A 17,188-nucleotide genomic window follows, 5' to 3' on the forward strand; every position below is an offset into this window, starting at 1 on the left:
GACACTTTGGTCTGAGGGGGGTTCTCAGCGTAAGCTCAGTGCTAGCTTCATGGGACACCCATGTATCCAGTTGCCAATATCGTAAACCTATTTAAACACCCCATCACCATAGCCACATGAGAAAGGTGGGAGGCCAGGGATACCCCCCTTTCCTTGCAAGCGTAGACCTGGCTCGAAATAGAAAGGTAGAGTATTATTTAAATGGTGATAGATTGGGAAATGCTGATGTCCAAAGGGATCTGGGTGTCCTTGTACACCAGTCACTGAAAGCAAACATGCAGGTGCAGCAAGCAGTTAGGAAGGCAAATGGTATGTTGGCCTTCATTGCAAGAGGATTTGAGTACAAGAGCAAGGATGTCTTACTACAGTTATACCAGGGCCTTGGTGAGACCATACCTGGAGTACTGTGTGCAGTTTTGGTCTCCTTACCTAAGAAAGGATATACAGGAAACTTTGTGTTATCTGGAGGCTAACTGTCCGGAATGCTCGAGCCACCGGCAAAAATCAGGAGCCGTTTTCGTTAGGTTTTTTTTCTTCTCGTTGCTTTTTTCCTCAACAGTCAAGCTCTGCAAGGTCTGCTGAAGCTGTTGCTAAGCTACAGAGACGCTACAGAGACGCTTGGACTGTTTAGAAGCTGTTGCTAAGCAACAGGGTTTGTCGACAGATACGGAGCTCAAAAGCTTCCGTATCTTTCAACATTAGAGCTGGAGTGTCCGGCAGTTTTGAGGGAACAGCAACAGCTCGGTCCTGTCGGTGCCAGATAGCACAAAATTTCCTGTACAGGAAACTTTTTTTTATCCGGCACCGACGGAACCAACGTGGTGCCGGTTCATCAAAAATTCCGGATAACTGAAAGCTATAGTAAAAGATACGGAGCTGAGAGCTCCGTATAAAGCAACAAACCCTGTTGCTTAGCAACAGGTTCAGAACAATGGCCACAAGTTCCAAGTGTCTCTGTAGCTTAGCAACAGCTGCAGCCACACCCTTGCACAGCACCAGATCGAGGAAGGCAAGTAATAAAACTTACCTGAACCTACTCCTGAATTTTGCCGGTTAACCGAGATTTCCAGTTATTTAGGTGCCGGTAAATCGAAAGTTTCCTGTACTTGCCATAGAGGGAGTGCAGCGAAGGTTCACCAGACTGATTCCTGGGATGGCAGGACTGTCGTATGGGGAGAGATTGGGTCGATTAGGCCTGTATTCACTAGAGTTTAGAAGAATGAGAGGGGATCTCATTGAAACATATAAAATTCTGACAGGGCTAGACAGACTGGATGCAGGGAGGATGTTTCCCCTGGCTGGGGGGTCTAGAACAAGGGGTCACAGTCTCAGGATACGGGGTAGGATATTTAGGACTGAGATGAGGAGAAATTTCTTCACTCAGAGGGTGGTGAACCTGTGGAATACTCTACCACAGAAGACTGTGGAGGCCAAGTCACTGAATATATTTAAGAAGGAGATAGGTAGATTTCTAGACACAAAAGGCATCAAGAGGTATGGGGAAAGAGTGGGAATATGGTATTGAGATAGAGGATCAGCCATGATCATATTGAATGGCGGAGCAGGCTCGAAGGGCTGAATGGCCTACTCACAGAAACCTCACAGTGCAGATAGAGGCCATTTCGGCCCATCGAGCCTGCACCGACACATATCCCACCCGATCCCCGTAACCCCTGCGCCAACACATATCCCACCCTATCCCCATAACCCCACGTATTTAATCCCCCTAACACTAAGGGTCAATTTTTTTATCATAGCCAATCAACCTAACCTGCACATCTTTGGACTGTGGGAGGAAACCGGAGCACCCGGAGAAAACCCACGCAAACACGGGGAGAATGTGCAAACTCCACACAGACAGTCACCCGAGGCCGAATTCGAACCCGGGTCTCTGGCGCTGTGAGGCAACAGTGCTAACCACTATGCCACCGTGCTCCTGCTACTATTTTTCTATGTTTCTATGACCCCACCAGGGAACCTCAGAAATTGCAGCACTATGTAAAGTGAGTGAGGAATGTGTTCTATGGGAGCAATAATCAGGAAAGTTGTCCCCTATATTTTATATTTGTGCAAAACAATCCAGTCACCAGTGGCACCTCTGTCTCTGTGTTCATGGGAATCACCAACACTCTTAAATCACTTTAAATAAACCACACTGCTGACTACTGGGAAAACCAAAAGGGTTCATACTAAAATGCTGTGAGAACTGATCAAAGACTCACAGAGCTGAGACGAAAGACTCGTTGAAACTGACAACTATTTCTAATTAAAGACAGAGGTCGAATTGAGATAAATTTATCAAGAATGCAAACCTACTAAGGATCCCAAAAAGAACAAAAATAGACTACGTGATGTGTCACCTTATCTGAGTAAGTGTAACTAGTGGAGGAGAACAGTGGAAAACTGCCGATATTGGCCCAGACTTTCCTGTATTAATAACGGCGAGGCTATCAGCGCTCGCCCTTATTACTGGGTAAAACTGACAGCTACTTCTGGCGTCCGCACATGCGAAGTTAAACATGGAAATCCAGAAGTTGCTGTCAGTGATACCCTGCTCCTCCACAGGCTGTGTTGTTGCAGTCTTCGCCGATGGAATCTGTACAGAAATCACTGTTAAGATGTGAACTTAAGCTAAAGACCAAAGAAAAACTTTGGGGGAAAAATTGAGTCACGCCCCCTTTGGGGCGTTAACTTCGCCGGGGCGCTACTTTTAGTGCCCCGAAAAAATTAGCGCCCCCACAGCCAAAATTCATCGGTAGCGCCCCAAGAGGGAAGCGGGGCGCTACTGGAAATGCCCCGCCTCCCTCTTGGGATGCTGCGAGGGTACTGCAGGCTTTCCTCCCCTTCTTAAAGGGGAGGGGCCTAGCGCAGCACGACCCTGGGCCCAGCTGGGTCACCAGGGATTGGAGTGCCGGCAAAAGAGCCCGGCACTCAAGAGAAGTGCTGGGCTCATGGAGCGCAGCTGGCACTCCGCGGTGGGGGGCTGCGGAGGAAGCGAAGATGGCAACGGTGGCAGGTGCTGGCAGGCAGCCAACAACAAAAATGGCTGCCCGGCACCTCGCCTTTAATTAGCGCCCCCCCAGCCGCAGGTAGGCCCCCCTGACCCATCGGACATAGCGTCCGGCGGGAAGTCAGGGCCACTACTGAAGATTGCGGCCGGGGCGCTGCGCACATCGATGATATCATCACTGGCTGCACAGCACCATGGGGCGCTAACGGTTACCGCTGCCGCTAACCTCCTGCTTAATTTGACAGGAGGCGTTGGTGGCGCCGTGTCCGGCGCTAGCTTAAAATGGCATAGTAAGTCATAATTACTGAACAACCTTTCTGGTCCTAAAAAATTATTTTACAAGTGTGGAGTCTCAGTCCCTCACAAGAAAATTAATGTTGCAGAATTTAAAATAAAAATAAAATATGTATATTTTAAAAGTTTTTGTGATTTTCTATTTAAGTTTCTCCCTTATTCCCATGTGTATGTCCCAATCTTTATTTTGCTTTCTGCACAATGATTTCTTCTTCTCTTCTTAGGCCGTCCCTTGGAACCGAGGATGACTTGCTTCCACATTAAAAATGAGTTCGCAGGTGACTGATGAGTCCAATGCGGGACCTACAGTCTCTGTCACAGGTGGGGCAGACGGTGGTTGAAGGGGCGGGTGGGTGGGGCACTTGGGTTGACGTGTGTTCCTTGCGCTGCCTGCGCTTGGCTTCTGCTTGCTTCTGGCGAATGATTTAAATGTATTTTATATTTCCTGGTTTTTACTTCCTGTTTTGCCATCTGTGAGGATTCTTCAATCTGATTGGTTGATCAGCTTCCCTGCTGCCTGCCCTGTTCAGAGTTGCCACTGATCCCCTGTAGAGGGTGCCAAATTCAAAATGGCACCAGAAAAGAGGAAGTCTACACTCTAGAACCTGCTAAATCTTTGTGGGCATCTTTTTTCACGGTGAACAGTGAGTGCCATTCCTTCGCCACTGACTGTAAAATCTGGGCCATTGTAATTTAGGAGCAGGAATCAGAAAAAGAGTGGAGCATCTAATGAACAGTCTGGCTTCTGTCAACTAATTCAAATTTGATTATTATAAGTCCCTGACACAGGTTTGTCTAAACTGAATAATACCTTGGTCAAATAATAATATGCATAGAAAGGCAGGCTTACTTTATTAAATTAAAGGTACAAAAGATTATGTTTTTGACACCCATATCAGAAGGTTTTGGATGGACAGAGACTGGTAAAAGAGGTTAGAAAGTGCTTAAGAAGCAGGTCTTCTATGTGAAGGACGTGTTAAGAGTGAAAGTTGGAAGAAGAAAAAATGTTGTGTTCAATCTGACAGAAGTAAACTTGGAAAGTGCATCATACTGTTAGTTACCAGCTCAAGTCTCTGAGAACAGAGACAGAAAATCACCATATAATAATAAAGAGATGCAACAAATGTGCAAGGTTAGTTAAGCTAGGATGAGAAAAGAACCAAAGAAGGAAGGACAATGAACACGTGCGGTGAGTCGCCACAAGCATCCTCAGAAGTGGAGCTGAATATTGTGGAGGTAGTTAAACAGTCAATGCTACAATAACCAATCTTCCAGGTTGCATGTTTTAGATTATAAGAGGATAGTGGAATAGCCTGAATATTTCCATCTAGAAGTTACTAGTGATATATTGAAAATAAATTGTAAATGCAACATTGTTAATGATATATAATCTTGGATACTGAACATAACAGTTATGCTTTAATAAAGCAATGTCTAACTATGGCACATGGATCCACTGCAGCTGTGATACCTTCCGTCATAAAATGGCCTGCTGACAATCACTGTCTATACTCACAAATGGAGAATGGCTACTTCAGACAATGGTCAGAGGGCTGTTGGCACTCGTGTTTGCAGAAGAAGGGAGAACATTGGGTGGGGGCCGAGAGACTCATTTATCTGCAGACTATCCTGGATGATTCTTGTTGTATTCTTACAATAGCCCGGATTTTGCTGTACTGTTAACAGCAAGGCTGTCAGCGCTCGCCGTTATTACCGGATAAAACTGACAGCAGCTTCTGGCGTCCACACATGCACAATTAGACGCGGAAATCTGGAAGTTGCTGTCAGTGATACCTTGCTCCTCCACAGAGTGCACTGTTACAATCTTTGCCAATGGAATCTGCACAAAGATCACTGTCATGGCGTGAACTTTGGCTAATTACCCACTATTCTCGCTCTAAAATCAGCTGAAAAATTTAGGGTTTCTTCAATCATGAGTAACTGAGTTTTTAACGGTGTAGTAAGCCATAATTACTGCTGAACAACCGCTCTGGCCCTGAAAAACTAATTTTATATGTGTGGAGTTTCATTCCCTCAGGAAAAAAATGAACGCTGCAAATTGAAAAAAAAAATGAAAATGTTTTTATATAGATATTGTGTTTTGCTCTTTTATGCCTTTCCCTTAATCCCATGTGTATGTCCCAATATTTATTTTGCTTCCTGTACGTGACTTAAAGGTAATTTATCTTTCCTGATTTTTGCTTCCTGCTTTGCAGTCTGCATGGCCCCGATTTTCCCCCAGCCGTCAGGCGGGGTTTCAGGCGTGTGGGGGGGGGGGGGGAAATCCCGAATTTGGGGGTCCCGACCCCATCCCGCCCAAAACCCCACCCCACGTAAGTTTCATGGGCGGTGGGTACCCGCCCCGCACTGGGACCCGTCGAAACCAGGCGGGAAGGGATTAGTGCCAATTAACTGCCTGTTAACAGGTAGTTAACAGGCTTTTTAGCCTAATCTCTATTTTGAGGGGTTTCGTGTGGGTTTCCCGACGGCTCCAAACCACGCCAGGTTAGAGCAGGCGGGCCGTCGGGTTGAAGGAGTTGGAGGGGTCACGATGTTGGCGCTCAGGTGAGTGATGGGTGCATGAGTGTAAAGGTAAGTGTGTTTGGTGAGTCTAAAGTGTGTAAAGAACTTTTACTTACCTGTACTTACCTTCACAGCCTTTCTTCCTGTAGCCGTCGGGAGCCCATCACTCACCCGGAACTTAAAGCTGAACGGCTGCGATCTGTCAAAAGTGACAGCCTTCAGCTTTGAGTGCCAGTAAGAGTTCTAACTGAGTCTGTGCAGAATGACTCATGGTAGAACTCAGACTGTCAGTGTTTCACAGCTTCAAACAGCTGTGAGACACTGATGTTTCATCTGTCAAAAACTCTTGACAGATGAAATTGCAGTCTGTGACATCACCTGTTGCCGGGTGGCCCTTAATTGGCCTGCTGAGCTCGCTGGGTGGGCTCAACAAGGTCAATCAAGGGAAAATCACGCGGATTGGCCGGACATCGAAGTAGGTGGGTCAAAAACCCGAAAGGGGAAGTCCTGCCTTCTTCCCGACAGGTTCGGCAAAATCTACCCCCATGTCTCTGTGAGGATTCTTCAATCTGATTGGTTGAAAAGCCTCCGTGATGCTTTCCTGATCACAGAAACCACAGATCCCCTGTAGAAGGCACCGAATTCAAACAGATGCTGGATGATTGGAAGTCTCCGCTGAAAAGCCCGCTAAAAGCCCTTGGGCAACTGTACGCGAGGGGAGCAGCAAAAGCTGTTTCTTCGCCGGTCACAATAAAATCTGGGCCTATGTCTAATCATTGTAGTGCATTCCTGTGCCAGCAACACTATAAGCACATAAGAATAGTTTGCCAACAAGCATTTTGTTGGTTTAAAGCAAAAATATCCTTTCAAAAATCAGAAATTCTTTATTTTAACTTTTCCCCTAACATTTATTAAGATGTAATGCTCTATAATTAAACTTAGTTGTGGACCCCAATTCTTCCTTATTGTGTCCATCAGCAAATAGTATTTATGTCTCACAAGCTGAAAATAGGATTCGCATCTAGGTCTAATTTATTTCCTCTCCACTGTTTAACATTATACACGTAAATGAAAGTGTGGTTTTAACACTTTGATTGTAATACATGTGACTCACCACTCCAGTAGTTTCCTTCTGTGCAGGCTTCTGAAGGATGCAGGTTGCATATTCCATCTTGAATTATTTGGGGATTTTTACAGGAATCACATTCATCAAAGCTGGGACCATGGCACGTATCGCAGGTGGGGTGACAAATGTCACAAACAGCACTATCTTCATTACCATAGTAACCATGTGGGCAAACGCTTACACATTCAGTCTCTGAAATAACACACAGTTATAAAGCCTTGTTTATTAAAGGAACAATTTTCAAATGTATTTCCTCTACAGAATAGATTTCAATCTATATCATTAGGAATTGAGGATTGCAAAGTGTTTCTTATTGCAGTCAATACTATAACAGCCTACAATTCTGAGTTCAAAGATGTTTTGTGCTTGAAAAAAATCAAATTATCCAGCAGTATGATTTAACAAATTTGAATAAGACTGCACAAAAAGCTTTTTTTTTTTTTGAACAGTTTGAATTTGAATGAACAGGTAATTCAAATGAAACAATTTTGAATTAAGAGAAGTTGGAGTAGAATTTCTGCAGGAGGTCCCCCATCTCCCACCATAACTTTGCAGAAACCCTAGGGAAATGGCATAAATGGTCATTTAAAATGTTTCTCCAAGGTTTCCACTGATCTTCCAGCAGAAGATTGGGGAAATTTACTCATGTTCAGCCTACGATTAGAGCTTTTATGGGGGTCCAGAAAGCAAAAAATCTGACAATCAGGTCAGGGATAAAACTTGGTCAAAATGGCAGAATAGAATGGAGTAATGAATGGATGTTCCTTGTCAAGATCACGGAGATTACAGCTGGAGAAGAAAGTGAAATTGCTTTCTTTAGAACAGCTGGAACTGCACTACAGTATCAACAATTTACATATGCATATATATCGCCATTCCTTCATCATCGCTGGGTCAAAATTCTGGAACTCCCTCCAGCCACACGGACTGCAGCGGTTCAAGAAGGCGGCTCACCACCACTTTCTCAAGGGCAATTAGGGATGGGCAATAAATGCTGGCCTTGCCAGCGACACCCATATCCCAGGAACGTCATTGCTTTTAATGTTAAGAAATATCCCAAGGTGCTTCACAAATAAACAGAAGGAAAAGGATTGCGAGCCAGGAAAGAAGATTAGAAGGGTTTAGCACTGTAAGTTTGGTCAAAGAGATGGGTTTTGAGAAGATTTTTAAAGGTGGAGAGAGAGGTGGAAAGGCAGAGGGATTTAGGGAGGAAATTCCAGAGATTAGAACCAAGGCAGCTAAGGATTCTGGTCCTGAATTTCCAAGGGGTTCCAGTGATTTGTCATCATTTCGCTCGGCAGGAGATTGGTGGAACATCTTGAAGAAAGTGCATAAAGAGCGTTTGGGGGCAGGGTGGGAGGAGTGCTAATCTCCTGCTAGAGAACGCCTGCAGAAATTCCAGGGGCTCGATTTTCCAAGCCCCGAGGAGGCGGGCAAGGAGGCGCGACGACATGGATGGCAAACCCACCTCCATCCCGTCTCCGTGCCCTTTTGCCAGGAGGCGGGAGGATGTGCAGCTTTGGGTCCTGTCTCCTGGAGGCGGGAAAGGCTTTTAATCCTTTTAACTGCCTGTTAACAGGTAGTTAACAGGCAGAAAAAGGGATTAGTGCCATTTTACCTTCACAGCTGAAGGCTTCCCGACCTTGGAGAACCCCGCCGGATTGGAGGAGATGTGGAGGAGGTCTGCGGCAGTCGGAGGCACCTGGAAGTAAGGTGTAGAGGTGAGTGATGGGTGCAAGTGTGGAGTGGTAAGTATGCCAGGTGAGCAATAAGTTTAAAAAAGTGTTCACTTACCTTTTTTTTTATTTCTATAGCCTTTAGCCGTGCTGGATCGGGAGAGCGGACATCCACCTTGTCAATTTCAGGTAATGGTTGATGGACCCTCCAATCCATCAGACATCTGAAATTTACTTTTTTACAATGTTTTTTCAGTCCTCACCACAAAAACGAATCAAACTCAAGAGAATGTCAGTGTTTGACAGCTTCACAGAGCTGTCAAACGCTGTCATTTCTTCTTTCAAGAAGTTTTGACAGATAGCACGTCTGACGTTGACGTGATCTGTCAGTGACTTCTTCCCTAATTGGCCTGCTGAGCCCGCAGGGCAGGCTTAACAAGCTCAATCAGGGGAAAATCCCTCTGAATGGTCAGGCAAGGATGGAGGCAGGACATTTACATGACAAGCAGCAGTCCTGCCTCCAAGTTGCCTCCATTGACAAAATCCAGCCCCAGGTGTCTCACTAATGGTGGGACAAAGGGTTGAGGGGGTGGAGATGCAAAAAGTGGTTTGAGTTGGAGGAACAAACCATTTGGGAGGGGATATAGGGCTGGAGGAGATTGCAGAGAGCGAATTATAGAATGGTTACAGCAAAGAAGGAGGCCATTCGGCCCGTTGAGCCCATGCCGTCTTTCTGCAAGAGCACTTCAGCTAGTCCCACTCTGTTGCCCTTTCCCCGTAGCCCTGCAATTTTTTTTCCTTCAGGTACTTATCCAATTCCCTTTTGAAAGCCATGATTGAATCTGCTTCCAACACCCTTTCAGGCAGTGCATTCCAGATCCTAACCACTCGCTGCGTAAAAAAGTTTTTCCTCATGTCGCCTTTGGTTCTTCTGCCAATCACCTTTTATTCACCTCATCTGCCAATCACCTTGTCAGATGAGGTGAATAAAAGACATGTGAGGATTTATTGACAGGGATGACGATTTAAAATGTAATGTGTTATGGAGCAGGAAGCCAGTGTAGATCAGCACAGATGGGATGATGGGTGAGCAGAACTCAATGTGGGACAGAATGTTAACTGTGTTTTGGGAAAGTTGGAGTTTATGAAGAGCAGAAGATGTGAGGCCAACAAGGAGAACATTGGAATAGTCAAGTCTAGAGGCGACAAAATCACGTTACGTAGTAGAGGGGCTGAGGTAAGGGTCTACAAGTGGAAGCTGATCTATGCCTGCGGATGATGTCGCCAACAGCAGCATGTAGATAAGGAAGAGTAGGGGCCAAAGTTAAATCCTTGTAGGAGCCCAGAGGTGACATTGTAGAAGAGAAAAGGAAGCCATTGCTGGGAATGCATTTGCTGCATTCGGATAGGAACAAATGGTATGAAAGGGCAGTCCATAGACTTGGACAACAGAAGAGAGGTTATGGAGGAGGATGGCGTGGTCACCTATACCAAACACTGCAGAAAGGTAGAAGATGAGGAGGAGGGATAATGGGATAATGTACCACAGTCACATTCACAAAGAATGCCATACCTGACTTTGGATAAGGCTGTTTTGGTACTGTGAGAAGGGTGAAAGCCGTACTGGAGGGAATCGAACAGGGAGTTGTGGGAGAGATGGGCATGGAGTTTGAAAGTTAATAAAACATTTGAAGGCCTTAAGGAAGAAAGGGATGGGGCAACAATTGGAGAGGATGGTTGGGCTGCAGGTGTGTTTTTGAGGAGCAGAGCGATCTCAGCAGTTTTAAATGGGAGAGGGATAGTGCTTGAGAAAAAGGAACCATTGATGGGGGCCAGAAACCTGAGTTCAATAATCAGGAGTTGTATGGGGAAGGGATCGTGGGAGCAGAGGTAGACGAAATTCAATTAGAGAGTGCATGGAGTAGATGGGGAGAAACTACAGAAAGACAAAGGTTCAGGACTAAAGTTGGTGAGAAGCAGGAGGGAGGTTGGATGCTGGGTATGGGGGGAAATGGCAGAAGCAGCTGCATGGATGGTCTTCAGTTTAGAGAAAAATAAATCAACGAGTAACTCACATTTGAAGTGAGCGAGGAGGGAGTGAAGAAGAGATTTAAGGAGGCAGTTAGTCATGGAAGAAAAAGCAGTTTAGGATTGTCCTTGTCTTAGAGTAATAGGCATTTTTGACTGTAGAGAGAAAGGTATGGTAATAATGGCAATAATTGACTTGATTAAGCCACATGTCCAATTAATGTCTAAGTCAGTTTTGTGCTAGATACACTTGAGGATGAAAGAGGGAAGAACGGAGGATTCATAACAGTTACAGAGAGGCAGCATTAGCAAACGAAGCTGAAAAGAGTAGGTGCTGGATGGCCAGGAAGACAGTAATTAAAGCTTCTTTTCAATAAAGTGTTCAGCAGCTCTAAGTGTGTTCATCTATGAAAATATCATCATTCTCAATGACAGACATTTATGTATAAGCACAGGCATTGCTAAAAAGTCAATGTATGCATAGTAACTTCATGCATATTTAATGTTAACGAGTATTAAAGTCTCACATCTGGGCTTTGCTTACTTGAGAGGAAGGAGCCAAATTCACACCAATAGCATTCTTTTTCATCACAGTCTGTGCAATTCTCATGGCAATCCTTACACTCCATTGTGGCATCATTTTTATAGGTCTTGGGTGGACAAGTTCCATAACAACGATGATGAAAACTAGAGATAAGGTTTTACAACACGACAATGTCAGAACAAGGCATGATCCATTGGCTAATACCTCATTACCCGGAGTTTCTGTGGCTTCACTAAAATGATAGATCTATGTAATGTTTTGAAATTATGATATTACATTTGTACGGTTGACATCTTTTACATGAGAAGAAGCTCTTGAAATATAAAGGTCTTCAGTGTTACCAATTTCAGTTTTTTACTTTGGCACTCAGAATAAAAATAAAGATCTTGCCTATTAAGCAAGTAAAGTTCTTTAAACAGGCGGATTTTCAACTTCCACCCAAAACAAGCATGAAATAGGCAGAACAGCCATGGTTTGGCACTCTTTTGTGGAGCAGCCACCGGCAGTCCCCTTAAGGACTGCTGGTTAGGTCGTTCACCATCTGTACTTCAAAATTTCCATCTGGATCCGACTGTGGCCTTAGATCCTGATTTGTATTTTAAACAGCCTCCTGCATGAAATAGACAGGCATGCTGTTTGCCCACTTACAGGCCCATCTGAAAATTGCATCGGGGGCCCTTGGATGTCCAAGGGGCAGTTCTTTAGATGAAAAACAGGTGGGAAGCTGCTGTAAATTACCCTGGTGTATCTTTTAGCTGTGTTTGTTTTAACAGACTGTGAGAGGTTACAGCACTAACTTTAGAACAAAAAGATTAACCAGCCATTGACTACCCATTGATTTCAATGGACTGGAGGCCAACTTAATCCCATTAATATATTATACATGCGTCACTGAATGAATATTAAGATAGAACTTAAACTGTCATCAGCAGTATTGAGCTGGAGCAGCAAGGAGTAATGTTGGCAAACAACTCCAGAGGTTCAGAAGACTGTTCATTCCACATTATGGAGTAAAATTCCAGGGAAAAGAAATACTTAAGAGAAAAGGATCTCTGTCCAGTGATTCTATTAGTGATGATGCAACCTGAAGAAACGTCTGACATTTTAAAAAAAGTATTGCGATTTGGGTGATTTTTAAAAGAATTTCAGAAGATTACAATATGAAGGAGAAAATGCAACTTACTTGTAGTATCCATCTATGCACGATATACATATTGTTGGATTATCTGTAGAAACAAACACAGATTCTGGTAAGTAGCTGCTGTGAAAGTACATTATTTTTGAGGTAATGATTTTATTCAGTCTCTGGTGATAACCCTTTGCTACAGCACAAGGGCTGCAAAATTCCAGAGGCCAAGCTTAGATACTGGAACAGTGGCATTTTTTGAGAAAAGCTGTGACATAGATAGCAATCCCATTGAAATGAATGGACCTGAAATTTGCTTTTTGCAGTAGCACACAGAGAAAGGAATTACTTTTTCCTCAGAAAAAGGTGATAAATAAATAATATGACAGGCCTGACAGCACTTCAGGTGCACTGCACCTGGCCAGCACTGTGGTGGTGGGGGTGGGGAACCAAAAAGATCAGCTCTCATTTTTCTCATTAAGCCCATTCCTTCCACAGGCTCCATAGAATTTGCCCTATCGTGGATTTTATCCTATCTTCTCCGAAGAAAGCTTCGGCAATGATTCTCACTGTCCCCACGTTTCACTGTTGTTGCTTACAGCTGTCAGGCAGCAGAAGTTCATTTTATTGGCCTGGGATAGATTTGAACCCTGGCTCCACCACTTATTCTGCTATTTTTCTGTTAGAGAAAAAAAATTCAGCTGTCATAAGAACATAAGAACATAAGAAATAGGAGCAGGAGTAGGCCAATCGGCCCCTCGAGCCTGCTCCGCCATTCAATAAGATCATGGCTGATCTGATCCTAACCGCCAATCCACTATCACAGAACCATCTCCTGAATCTAACAGAATTAGACACACGAAATAGGAGCAGGATCAGGCTACACGGCCCCTGGGCCCGCTCCGCTACCCACAGGGCCATGACCGATCCGAACCTAGACTCATGTCCAAATTCCTGCCCGCTCCCCGTAACCCTTAATTCCCTTTACTTCTAGGAAACTGTCTATTTCTGTTTTAAATTTATGTAATGATGTAGCTTCTACAGCTTTTTGGGGCAGCATATTCCATGGACCTACCACCCTCTGAGTGAAGTAGTTCCTCCTCATCTCAGTTTTGAAAGAGCAGCCCCTTATTCTAAGACTATGCCCCCTAGTTCTAGTTTCACCCATCATCGGGAACATCTTCCCCGCATCCACCCGATCCAACCCCTTCACAATCTTATATGTTTCATGGATGTTTTCGATTGGACATTGGATGAGGAAGACAATCTCCATCCATGGCAGCAATGTTGTGCTGTGGTGGGGTTTACAGGTGCACAAGAGAGAGGTGCACAACACAGATCTTGGCTACAGCAGAGTGGAGAACAGCAGAGTGGAGAACAGCAGAGAGGGGAACAGCAGAGTGGAGAACAGCAGAGTGGGGAACAGCAGAGTGGGGAACAGCAGAGAGGGGAACAGCAGAGAGGGGAACAGCAGAGAGGGGAACAGCAGAGAGGGGAACAGCAGAGAGGGGAACAGCAGAGAGGGGAACAGCAGAGAGGGGAACAGCAGAGTGGAGAACAGCAGAGTGGGGAACAGCAGAGTGGAGAACAGCAGAGTGGGGAACAGCAGAGTGGAGAACAGCAGAGTGGGGAACAGCAGAGTGGAGAACAGCAGAGTGGGGAACAGCAGAGTGGAGAACAGCAGAGTGGGGAACAGCAGAGAGGAGAACAGCAGAGAGGAGAACAGCAGAGAGGGGAACAGCAGAGTGGAGAACAGCAGAGTGGGGAACTGCAGAGAGGGGAACAGCAGAGTGGAGAACAGCAGAGTGGAGAACAGCAGAGTGGAGAACAGCAGAGAGGGGAACAGCGGAGTGGAGAACAGCAGAGTGGAGAACAGCAGAGTGGGGAACAGCAGAGAGGGGAACAGCAGAGTGGAGAACAGCAGAGTGGAGAACTGCAGAGTGGAGAACAGCAGAGTGGGGAACAGCAGAGAGGGGAACAGCAGAGAGGGGAACAGCAGAGAGGGGAACAGCAGAGAGGGGAACAGCAGAGTGGAGAACAGCAGAGAGGAGAACAGCAGAGTGGGGAACAGCAGAGTGGGGAACAGCAGAGAGGGGAACTGTCGTGAGAGTTGACACCGATACATGCCATACAACAGATATAGCCATATACACAAGTGAGTGCCAGCTCATTTTTCACCAGAGTAGATTGGTCTTCTCTCAGCTATTAGCTTCTTTGCCCTGTTTGTCATATAATTGTGCCAAATGTGAATGAGTCATCAGTTATTCCTTATGTGCAGTGCAGTATACTAGCTCATCAATATAACATTCACTAATATACAATCTGTGATAACATATATTACTTGGGCCTCCCTCTCTAACAGAGACACCAAATAGAACATAATATTTAACAGACCCTTTTACGTGGTTCAAAAGAACTGAACTTGTTTCCATTAAGACAGGAAGATTGAAATGGGACACAATTCAGGTATTTAAAATACTAAGAAATTGATAATGTACAGATTATTCTAAATTTAGGTAAAGCTGACTTCAATGTGATGAGACAGAGACTGTCCACAGTAAACTGGGCAAATCTGTTAATGGGTAAAATGAAAGAGGATCAGTGGGAGATGTTCAATAAATAATTTAATATGATACAAAACCAGTTTATACCCCTACTTGCCAAAAAAACCCAGCCATGGACGACTAAAGAGGTAAGGGACAACATAAAACTAAAAAAAACAAAATCAACACAAAGGGCAAGAATTTAACTCAGGAGTCGGGACTACAACTTTCGGGGTTGTAGTCCCGCCTCCATCGAGATGCAGCCAATCCACGCGATTTTAACTTGATTGACCTTGGTGAGCCCGCCCAGCGGGCTCAGCAGGCCAATTAAGGGCCATCCGGCAACAGGTGATGTCACAGACTGAAATTTCATCTGTCAAGAGATTTTGACAGATGAAATATCAGTGTTTCACAGCTGTTTGAAGCTGTCAAACACTGACAATCTTACTTCTAACCTGAGTCCTTCTCCACAGACTCAGTTAGAAATCTCTCCTGCACAGAAAGCTGCAGGCTGTCACTTTTGACAGTTCGCAGCCATTCTGCTTTCTGTGCCGGTGAGATGAGGGACTCCCGGAACCTAAAGGAAGGAAGGCTGAAAAGGTAAGGAAAGGTAATTTACACTTCTTTAATCACTTTAGACACACCAAACACACTTACCTTTGCACCCATGCACACATCACTCACCTAAACACCGATATCTCGACCCTTCCAAGTCTTTCAACCCGACGGCCCGCCTCCTCTAACTTGGCATGGTTTGGAGCCGTCGGGAATCCCACACTTCAACCTTCAAAATAGGGATTAGGCTAAAAACTGCCTGATTGGCACTAATCCCTTCCCGCCACGGGTAGACGGGTCCCAGTGCGGGGCGGGTACCCGCCTCCTTTGAAACTGGCATGGAGCGGGTTTGGGTGCGGGATGGGGTCAGGACCCCTGATTTCGGGATTTTAACCCCCGCACGCCTCCAATCCCAACTCCACGGCACAATGAAAATCCTGCCCAAAATGTTGACAATTATATTAGGAAAAGAGGGTGGTCAGGTGCAATGTTGGCCCTTTGAAAACTGATAACAGTGATAATGTCAATGAAAATAAGGAAATGGCGGACATGCTGAATAATTACTTTGTGTCAGTATTTACAGTAGAGCATCCTTGACATCCCAAGGAAACTAATATTGAATCAGGGACAGGGACTCACAAAAATTAATGTAATCAAAATAACAGTAATGAAGAAAAGAATGGCACTAAAGAGTGACAAATCCCCAGGACCAGATGGTTTCCATCCCAGGGTTTTAAAGGAATTCAGTGAGAACATTGCAGATGCCCTAACTATAATCTTCCAAAGTTCTCTTGATTTGGGAACCATTCCTTTAAACTGAAAAATTGCGCATGTCACTCCTCTATTTAAGAAAGTTGAGGGGGGGGAACCAGAGAATTATAGACCAGTTAGCCTAACATCTGTTGTTGGGAAATTACTGGAGTCTAAAATTAAGGATAGAGTGATTGAACACCTTGAAAATTTTCAGCTGATCAGAGAGCCAGCATGGATTTTTAAAGGGTAGGTCATGCCTGACAACCTGATTGAATTTTTTGACGAGGTGGCTAAAGTAGTGGACAGGGGAATGGCTACGAATGTTATTTATATGGACTTCCAAAAGGCATTTGATAAAGTCCCTCATAAGAGGCTGTTAGCTAAGCTCATGGAATTGAAGGCAAATTATTGACTTGGTTAGGAAAATGATTGAGTGGCAGGAGACAGAGAGTAGGGATAATGGGCAGGTAATCTGATTTGGCAGGATGTGACTAGCGTTTTCCTGCAAGGATCTATGTTGGGGCCTCAACTATTCACTGTATTTATTAACAACTTAGATGATGGGATAGAATGCCACATATCCAAGTTTGCCAAAGATACAAAGTTAGGCGGCATTGTAAGCAGTGTAGATGGAAGCATAAAATTACTAAGAGATATTAATAGATTAAGTGAATGGGCAAAACTGTGGCAAATAGATTTCAATGTAGGCAAATGTGAGGTCATCCACTTTGGACCTAAAAAGGATAGAACAGAATACTTTCTAAATGGTGAAAAGCTAGAAACAGCAGAGGTTCAAAGAGCCTTGGGGGTCCATGAACATAGATCATTAAAATGTCAGGAACAGGTACAGAAAATAATCAAAAAGGCTAATGGAATGCCGGCCTTCATATCTAGAGGACTAGAATACAAGGGACTATAAGCTATGCTGCAGCTATACAAAACCCTGGTTAGACCGCACCTGGAGTACTGTGAGCAGTTCTGGGCACCACACCTTAGGAAGGGTATATTGG

At 44.7% G+C, this 17,188-nt stretch overlaps 2 protein-coding genes and 1 long non-coding RNA gene across 10 annotated transcripts in view; 2 read left to right on the top strand and 1 right to left on the bottom strand.

Annotated features, from left to right (window-relative positions):
• The window catches only part of pcsk5b (proprotein convertase subtilisin/kexin type 5b), a 679,955-nt gene that overhangs the window by 240,500 nt on the left and 422,267 nt on the right, over positions 1-17,188 (bottom strand). For all 3 annotated transcript variants that reach the window (XM_085986077.1, XM_085986086.1, XM_085986095.1), the window contains exons 25-27: positions 12,385-12,427; positions 11,202-11,344; positions 6,942-7,145 (exon numbers count right to left, since the gene is read on the bottom strand). In XM_085986077.1, coding sequence (XP_085842203.1) covers positions 6,942-7,145; positions 11,202-11,344; positions 12,385-12,427 — 390 coding nt within the window. The remainder of the gene's footprint in view (positions 1-6,941; positions 7,146-11,201; positions 11,345-12,384; positions 12,428-17,188) is intronic.
• The window catches only part of carnmt1 (carnosine N-methyltransferase 1), a 1,199,612-nt gene that overhangs the window by 55,981 nt on the left and 1,126,443 nt on the right, over positions 1-17,188 (top strand). The gene's annotated exons all lie outside the window — the stretch shown is intronic.
• Positions 12,121-17,188, top strand: part of LOC147124375 (uncharacterized) — a 34,212-nt gene continuing 29,144 nt past the window's right edge. The window contains exon 1 of the long non-coding RNA XR_015078181.1: positions 12,121-12,451. This is a non-coding gene — a long non-coding RNA (uncharacterized LOC147124375). The remainder of the gene's footprint in view (positions 12,452-17,188) is intronic.

The sequence above is a fragment of the Somniosus microcephalus genome, chromosome 1 (genome assembly GCF_052327205.1).
Source record: "Somniosus microcephalus isolate GS21.2 chromosome 1, FLI_Smic_1.0, whole genome shotgun sequence".
NCBI lineage: Eukaryota > Metazoa > Chordata > Chondrichthyes > Squaliformes > Somniosidae > Somniosus > Somniosus microcephalus.